This window comes from Mesoplodon mirus (assembly GCF_964341445.2).
Source record: "Mesoplodon mirus genome assembly, chromosome: 11".
NCBI classification, from domain to species: domain Eukaryota; kingdom Metazoa; phylum Chordata; class Mammalia; order Artiodactyla; family Ziphiidae; genus Mesoplodon; species Mesoplodon mirus.
This window is the reverse complement of record NC_138987.1, coordinates 95,833,266-95,842,639: the sequence shown is the minus strand read 5'-3', so window position 1 is coordinate 95,842,639 and position 9,374 is coordinate 95,833,266. Positions and strand designations below refer to the sequence as shown.

At 41.4% G+C, this 9,374-nt stretch overlaps 1 protein-coding gene across 1 annotated transcript; it reads right to left on the bottom strand.

The window, feature by feature from the left end:
- Positions 1 to 3,583: 3,583 nt before the first annotated feature.
- On the bottom strand, positions 3,584 to 8,291 carry NANOG (Nanog homeobox; the record flags this gene model as incomplete). The annotated part of the gene is made up of 4 exons (XM_082635338.1): positions 8,036 to 8,291; positions 5,631 to 5,899; positions 4,207 to 4,293; positions 3,584 to 4,060 (listed from the first exon to the last, which is right to left on the bottom strand). Exons 1-4 carry the CDS (start codon positions 8,184 to 8,186, stop codon positions 3,584 to 3,586), a joined length of 984 nt encoding a protein of 327 aa, XP_082491464.1. The 5' UTR covers positions 8,187 to 8,291.
- Positions 8,292 to 9,374: the final 1,083 nt, after the last annotated feature.

Below are 9,374 nucleotides of genomic sequence, written 5' to 3'. Positions count from 1 at the left end.
TCCCCTGCATCGGCAGGCAGACTGTCAACCACTGCGCCACCAGGGAAGCCCAAAATGTCCAGTCTTTTAAAAAGACTTTTTAAAGACTTTCTTGGGGGGACTTCCCTGTGGCCCAGTGGTTAAGAATCCGCCTGCCAATGCAGGGGACCCAGGTTCGAGCCCTGCTCCGGGAAGATCCCACATGCCGTGGAGCAACTAGGCCCCCGTGCCACAACTACTGAGCCCGTGTGCCACAACTACTGTAGCCCGTGCACCTAGAGCCCGTGCTCCGCAACAAGGGAAGCCACCGCAGTGAGAAGCCCCCGCTCGCCACAGCTAGAGAAAGCCCGCACGCAGCAACGAAGACACAACGCAGCCCAAAATAAATAAATATATATAAAAAAATTTAAAAATAAAAACTTTCTTTGGTTCCTTGGTGGTTGTGGATTTTACTATCCTGCCGCCTTAGGTTTTTTACCTTTAATACCTACTGGGGATAAGAAACAATAGATGAGAGACTTCCCTGACAGTCCAGTGGTTTGACTTTGCCTTCCAATCAATGCAGGGGGTGCAGGTTCAGTCCCTGGTCAGGGAGCTAAGAATCAATCCCACATGCCTCAGGGACCAAACACCAAAACATAAAACAGAAGCAATATTGTAACAAATTCAATAAAGACTTTAAAAATGGTTCACATTAAAGAAAAATCTAAAAAAAAAAAGAAACAATAGATGAATGGCATTTCTGTAAATGGCTAATTTCCAAAAGCAAATAAAATGATGAACATCAGAAATCCATCTCTCTCTGCTTTCTTTTCAATTTTTTTTCCTTTTTCTGCCTTCTGTTACTTGCTTCCTTTCTTCTCCAGTATCCAGCACAATGCTTTAAACATAACAGGTACTCCTTTCTGCCACTCTAATAAAATCTTCCTGAATTAGCTGTTCCTTGCCTATTCCCAGTGTCTTATAGCTGCACTTAATCCAAAGCAGAGACAAGGTTGTAAAACATTGGAACATGGCACAGCTCAGAATTGGAGAGCTAACACTGCAGTTTCCTGGGTTCTATCTCACTTTATAGTAGCTATTTTCCCCAAAGTTTCCAGGCTCTGGTTCACCATTTAGTTATTTCCTCAAATTTGTTGTCAGTTCATCTTGTGAAGTAGTTTAGAGCCAACTAAGAATTCTGGAAATATTAAAGTGACATCTTAAAAAAAAAATTCTACTTTAATCTCTTCTAAGAATTTTTCCTTCACTCATGCATCTAAAATGTAAGAAAAGCCCGGTGGTAGCAGTGATGATCCTGATTTTTTTAAAAGTCACACTCAAATCCACTTGATCACAAGACTAAAAAGTGCTGACAGTGATTTCATGTAGCACAATCGATGCTTTCTGTTTCCATTCTCTGTTCAGTGAACACGATGCTTGGCAAAAATATCTGCCACTCAAAAAGAATACTGTGTTGAACTCAGATCTTGGCAGAAATTAGTTATCCCTGACTTCCTCTGTAGTCAAATGTCTAAACTCATTGGGTCTGATAGTATTATAGAGCAACATTGGAAAACTGAGGGGAGCCACGAGGGAAATGACTAAGAAAACCGCTCTGGGTATTCTCAGCATCTCTGCTGCTGCAGCAAGTTGGAGGTATCCATGGAGCAAGAAGGCAGAGTGAGGAATTAAAGGCTCCCAATCAGATCAACTTGGGGCAAGCCAGGATGGGAAAAGGACAGTTAAAAAAAGGGTTAGGGCTTTCCTGGTGGCGCAGTGGTTGAGAGTCCGCCTGCTGATGCAGGGCACACGGGTTCGTGCCCCGGTCCGGGAAGATCCCACATGCCACGGAGCGGCTGGGCCCGTGAGCCATGGCCGCTGAGCCTGCGCGTCCGGAGCCTGTGCTCCGCGACGGGAGAGGCCACAACAGTGAGAGGCCCGCGTGCCGCAAAAAAAAAAAAAAAAAAAAGTTAGTATCAAGCATAGCTCCTTCTAAGGTGAGAACACAGTTTACCTGAAAAAAAGATAAAATTCTATTCCCAATCAGCCTTAGAATTTACTTATATATTGGTCTATGATCCAATTTTTTTAAAAAAAAATTGTAAACATTAATATATTAAAACAATGCATTAAGTTGTGCTTTGGGGGGACTTCCCTGGCGGTCCATTGGTAAAGACTCTGCGCTTCCACTGCAGGGGGCGCGGGTACAAACCCTCGTCAGGGAACTAAGGTCCCACTGGCCATGCAGCATGGCCCCCCACCAAAAAAAAACAAGAACACAAAACAAAACAAAAAACCTGTGCTTTGTAGCTGGTCTACACATTTAAACAGTGTCCTAAAAAATAAAACCTGTCATTTAAAAATAAGCTTATTTCGGGACTTCCCTGGCGGTCCAGTGGGTAAGAGACACAGCGCTTCCACTGCAGGGGGCCCGGGGTTCGATCCCTGGTTGGGGAACTAGATCTCTCGCAAGCATGCCACAACTAAGGAGCCTGCCTGCTGCAAGAAAGAGTCCGAATGCTGCAACGAAGATCCCACGTTCTGCAACTAAGACCTGGTGCAGCCAAAAAAAAAAGAAAAGAAAAGAAAAAGAAAGCCTATTTCAACATAGCTTTTTCTAGCAGAAGAGCAGTCACAGAACCTTTCATATGTGAGTTACAGGGGGAGATTCTAATTCGTCCACCTTCCCCCCTCCCTCCATCAGCTCCCTCTACCTTCCATTATTTTGCCTCGCCCCTGGCTGCTCTTCATTTAGCCTCTTTACAAACCTAAGAACTCTTGTTTATCACTTCTTTGCCCCCCATCTTCCAGATGTGGCACTCTTCTTTAACTGCAAACAACCACAGATTTTATTGTTTCAACATTACACACACGAGGAGGAAATAAGTTTGTTCAGGTTTAACTAGTCATCTAGTGTTGTATATTTGGTTACCTTTCCTTTACTCACTTCTAAGATAGTAGTCTCCCAGATGGCTAAAAGATTAACTTCTTCCCCCCATATCAAAAACTATTCCCATGTTTAGATTTTTACTCATTGAGAATCACTGGGTGAAATCAGGGGAGAGACAACTAAATGTAAAATGGGTAATTTTTTTATTTATTGGTACTTATAAACGAACCAGCCAACTGGTAGTATTATGATGTGGACAAATCAAGACATCTTTCTACGAATACTAGAGTGGTGGAAAAAATTAGGCATTGTAGTAAAATAGCAAAAAGGGGTAGAGGAAATCAATGAAGCACATTGTAGCTTAACCCTTCACCTTAACAACTGAGGTTCTTAACAAGTAAAGCCTCCCTATCCCAGAAAATATGAAGAATCCTTCATCACACATCTTTGTACTTTTGCTCCCTATTCTTGAGGTTAGGTTCTAGATCCTAAAGATATCCAAAAAATAGTATTATAACCTAGTTATCTATAGCCGCCAGTCATCTTTTATCATGTTGTCCGTAGAAGCCAATGCTTCTGAAACCTCTTTGATTAGACACCAATCATACACCCCCAAATTGACACAAAAGGCACAATGAAAAGCAGCTTATCAAGGCAGAGAGAGACGTAATTGTAAAAGAAAAATTCTAGGGAAGTCACGGCTCAAATTGAGATTGAATAATACAGCCATCGTTACAAATCTTCAGGCTGTATGTTCAGAGAGTTATTGGGGAATAAATCCATGATTTGCTGTTGGGAATTGAAATACTTAGCAGTTTGCTGTATTGTGTTATAGCTTTCCCCAGCAGTTTCCAAGGTGGCCTCCAAATCACTGACAGGAGAATTTTGCTGGAACTGGATCTGGGGCTGCAGGAATTCCTCAACATGGTTGTTGAATTGATTGTTCCAAGTCTGGTTATTCCAGGCTTGGGGGCACCAGGTCTGACTGTTCCAGCTCTGGTTGCTCCAGGACTGGCTGTTCCAGCTCTGGTTGCTCCAGGACTGACTGTTCCAGCTCTGGTTGCTCCAGGACTGACTGTTCCAGCTCTGGTTGCTCCAAGTTGGGTTATTCGAGGTCTGGTTACTCCACATGGGCAGGTTTCCGGAAGAGTTCGCCAGGCATTCTTGGTGGTAGGAATAGAAGCCCGGGTATTCTGTAGTTGCTGGGCCCTTTTGAAAGAGAAGGATGGATTAACTGAAAAGGTACAAGGAAAATCAGAATTGTCTGAAGTTGGGATTGCATGCTTCAGCAGTGGATACAAATCTATCTAAAAAGTCCTTGTTAGGGAAGAGCAGAAAAATAAGTTTCCTGTTACCTGAGTCACAGTGTTGCTATTCCTCAGCCAGTTGTTTTTCTGCCACCTCTTACATTTCATTCTCTGGTTCTGGAACCAGGTCTTAACCTGCAGGGAAAAGGTAACAGGAAAACACAAAATACTAGTAATGCAGGATGCACTGGGATCAAAGAATATTAAGTTTTTGTTTGTTTGCTTTTTCCGATAGCTACAACTATCTCAAACTCGGAACAAAATTTTAACTTCTAGAGTCCTTTCTTTTTTTCTTTCTTTCTTTTTTTTTTTTTTTTGCTGTACGTGGGCCTCTCACTGTTGTGGCCTCTCCCTTTGCGGAGCACAGGCTCCGGACACGCAGGCTCAGCAGCCATGGCTCACGGGCCCAGCCGCTTCACGGCATGTGGGATCTTCCTGGACCGGGGCACGAACCCATGTCCCCTGCATCGGCAGGCGGACTCCCAACCACTGCGCCATCAGGGAAGCCCTAGAGTCCTTTCTTAAACCTTCAATCTGTGAGTGAATTTCAAGCCCCTCAAGTCAGTGGGCTACTTTATGTTTAATAAACCTAACCAGATAGAACAGAACACACCACAAGTCTGCTACTAACTAGGAAGTTCACATTTAAATGTCTACCCACGCCATTAGCCACAGTTAAAGGTAATTTGTTTGCAATAAAAAGCCCACCTCCATATAAGCACATTTACAGTTAATGTGATAATGGTATTTTAATTCAGGAATTATGAAACATACCACAAGGACAGCTATTTAGAAAATATCAAATTATATTGCAGCACAGAATAAACTAAACTTTGCAGATGGTTTGTAAACTCTGAGTTAGAAAATGAGATCAGAGAGGTAGAAGAATATATATATATATAATAAGATCATGGAATAGGACTTTCCAAGTATGGCGCCAGTAACTGAATAAAATGGCCAATAAATATATGAAAAATGATTAACAGATAAAAACAAAGCATACAATTTTAAGTTTAATAAGAACAAGTGTTGGCTAGGGACTCTTCTAACTCGGAAGATAGGGGGGTATACTCTTCCTTTTTTTAAGGAAAATTGGAAACATTTTCACAATTTTGGTTTGTGCAACAAGGGAAGTGGTTAAATAAATTAGGACACATTGGGAGAGGGGGTGGGGGAGGGATGGACTGGGAGTTTGGGATTAGCAGATGTAAACTGTTTCATGTCGGATGAATAAACAAGGTCCTACTGTAGAGCACAGGGAACTATACTCAATATCCTGTGATAAACCGTAATGGAAAAGAATATAAAGAAAAGAATGTCCAAAAAAATGGACACATTGCCACAAAACACCTTACAAAGAGTTCCATTTTCATATTAAAAGTTAACTTGTTTGTAGGGGTGCATAAACAGAGTACATAGAAATTAACCTTGTTTCTTATTTCTTGTTGTATCAAACAAGAAAACAACCATACCTGTTTGTAGCTAAGGTTCAGGATGTTGGAAAGTTCTTGCATTTGCTGGAGGCTGAGGTATTTCTGCCTCTGAAATCTGTCATTGAGCACACACAGCTGCGTCTGAGAGAACACGGTTCTGGTCTTCTGCTTCTTGACCAGGACCTTCTCTTCCTTCTTCTCTTTGCTCTTGTCTGCGGCCGTGGCCAGTAGTTTTCCTCTGGGGCTTGTGGAAGAATCAGGACTGTCCTGAATAAGCAGATCCATGGAGAAGGAAGGAAGAGGAGAGACTGTTGGGAACAAAATGACACTTTTCTCTAAAGCTTCAAATATGGAAAGTTTATTGTTTTCAAAGCACTATTAAAGTCCTCAGAGCTAGATAATAAGTAATAACTTTATTTTTAAGCAATGCTGAACACTTGGCTAACCTTTGCACAAATGCCATTTTGCATGTCATGGACGTGGCTAATATGTATTGCTGGGAAGCGGAGGGGGACTCAGACCTCTTCTTTCTGCCCATCAAAGCTCAGGAACCCACACCCTGGCTGTTCTCAAAGGTCTGAATCATCATTTGACTCCCACCTTTGTGTCCTTCCGTAACTTCCTTTTTGTACCTTAATCATCACCTACTTAATTTTTTTTTTTTGGTGGAGCCGTGTGGCTTGGGGGAAATCTCAATTCCCTGACCAGGGATTGAACATGGGCCACAGCAGTGAAAGCGATGAATCCTAACCACTAGACCACCAGGGAACTCCCACGTACTTAATTTTGAAACAGATGATCCAGGTTCTGGGGACCCTATAAAATCAAGTTTGCTACCCGGTCTTAATACCAAGACTGTCAGGAAATGTGAATTCTGATAAAGCTCCTGTTTCAACCCAGACTTTGGGATTTCATCTCCAAAATTATTCCTCCCTCATGGTTTTTTTGTTTGTTTGTTTTGGCAATTGGGCTAAGCTGATCATAGGTTTTTTTGGTGGTTTTTAGACTGAAGTATAGTTGCTGTACGTTATATAAATACAGGTGTACAATATAGTGATTTACAATTTTTTAAGGTTATACTTCATTTATAGTTATTATAAAATACTTGTCACATTCCCCGTGTTGTACAGTATATCTCATGGTGTTTCTTTCACTGATTAAAATGAGGTAACAGAAATAAAAAATTTAAAAACAAAATGAGGTAACAAAAAATTGTCTAGCACAGGGCCTGGCATATATTATTGACTTTGTAACTAAAAATTTATTTCCTGTATTACTTAGATTTATTTGCACAGACGTATTCCCAGTGCTTAACTCCAATTCTACCCTAGTCGTGGAATAAATGGACAGGCTTTAAAAGGCAAAAGACTTCACAATTTCACAAGTAGATCTAAGAAGGAAAGTCCTCAGCTAATGACTAGGAATGGAGCATGTCTTAAAAATGATCTATACAGACTTGCACTTGGCTTGCTAGGAGGACATGTCCATTGCTCATTCCCGAGCTATTTGTCTCACAATCCAGCGCTGTAGCTGTATTTTCAACATTTGAAATTATAAAAGGACATTAACACAAAATTTGGAAAAACAGGGTAACATTAAAATCCAACACTCAAATATAAGTTATTTTGTTTATTTATTCCTTTCTCCACAACTTACTTCTATGGTTGTAATCATAAATGTAAACAGACTTTAAGCTACTTTATGCCATAAATGTTAAAAATAGCATCCCTGGGTAAAGGTTGGTCTACCTTCTCATTTCTAACAACTACTGCCAAATTGATTTCCAAAATAGTTTGTGCCGTTTTTACAATATCCCGAGCACCTCTCACACCCAAAATTACCAATTAGAAGCCTAAATATTAAGAGTATAGAATTCAAAGCCAAACTGGATTTCAAATCTGAGCTCTTGCCACTTTGACTGTCAGTATATTAAACCTTTTGGAATCATCCACCATAAAATGGGGTGAACACTTCCTCGGGATTTAGGAGACTTGAACATAGCAGGTGCTTACAAACTCAGCTGCCCAATTATGTCCACACATCCAGAGGTTAGGGGAAGAGCCAACCGCTACTGTAGTAGAAAGGTAAAACATTTCCAAAAGGTGCGTTTCATATACGTTAAGATTTACACATGAGTTTATCACATCACATTTGCGTTTCCACAGTGCCTACACACGTAAGTTCTCAAATACACCGGGTACAGTTGAATGGCCGAGTCCCGTGTCCCGCGTCTCTCCGTCCACAGCTCTTATCGCCCGGAACATTGGGGAAAGGGCATGACCCCATCAAGTTACCGTTGAAAAAGAGGTGTCGAGAGGATTAATAGATAATGACACCTGCTTATATTGATGGGCTCAAGAGGGAAACAGATAACCCTTACCCTCTTTCCTTCTTTCCCTTTCCCTGAAGGAACTTAGCCTCTCAAGGATTCAGTATTTTCTTACCAGTCTCCATGTCGTGGGTCTCAGCAGATGACATGTGCAAGGACACATAATTTTCTTCAGGCCCATAAATCTCAGGCATTGGTGAAGATTCCCTAGAATTGGATGCTTCGGGGCCACACAGGCTTTGGGGATAAGCTGGGTCCACACTCATGTTGTTGAATTGAAGGAGAGGGAGAAAACCAAAGAGCTAGATAGATGGTAGGAAAAGTCCAGGCTTAAGAAGCTAGGTAGAAGAGCTTAGAGAAAGGTGAAGATCTCCAGGTGTAAAAGTATTAAAAACATGGGATGAAGGGACGTTACCTGTGTGGTAACAGAAGCCTACCAGCCCAATGTAGGAAAATGACAAAAAAATTTGTGGAGGCTCTAGACTTATAAGTAAGGCTCAGCCATACTTCGACCCGCCCCTCCTGGCAGGCCCACGCCCACACACACCCTTGCGAATTCCCAGTTAATCCTGTCTGCCAGCCTTACCAAGGCCATTGTAATGCAAAAGAGAGCTGCTGAGTAGCCTAGACTGGGTGGGGAACTGGAAAACTGGGACCCCGGAACCTGGAAACAAAATAAACCCAGCAATGAAGTACTTTTAGGTTCACCCTGCTTCCACCTTTTAAAATCAAAGATGCACTTCCAGTTCCTGGTGCCCAGCTAAGGTGGTCGAAATCCCCACTAGGACAATTAATTCCCTTGACTTGAGACCCCTTAGGGTCTCAAAATCTGGCTAGTTATGCAGAAATTTCAACAAGCTCCATTTTCCTCTTTGGTTCACTCTAAGGTCACAATAAAACACATACTGAATGTTAGTTAAGACATCGTTTGATGTTAAAAAATAGTACTTGTTTTCAACTCCCACCTAAGTTCTTTCTTATTTTTTTTTAGCTTTCAGAAAAGCAAGTCTTTTCAGCAGGACAAAAGCCAGAGGAAAGACCTGCGGACCTAGGACCCTGGGTGCCGGGTTAGTCATACATAAGGCATTACTATGGAGGATTTTAAATTTGTTTTTATACACATATTACTGGATAGAATCTTGGCTCAGCCACTTTAATAAGTCTCAGTTTCCTCATCTATAAATAGGGGCAAAAGTACCTTCTCTGTGTTGTAAGAATCAAGGAAAGTAAAGTGCTAGATACTCATTTGACACGTCAGTGATCTACAGACGTGGCTGTTAATAGAAATTCTTTCAGGATCCTATATCCATGACCTCTAAATTTGAAATTACCTTTTTGTTGTGATTTTTATTTTAATCTAGAGAACTTGAAATCTAACATTGTGTGATAGAATGAAAGCACCACCTTCTTATTTTACCTGGGACATTACTGGACTCCTAGATATAAAATAATAA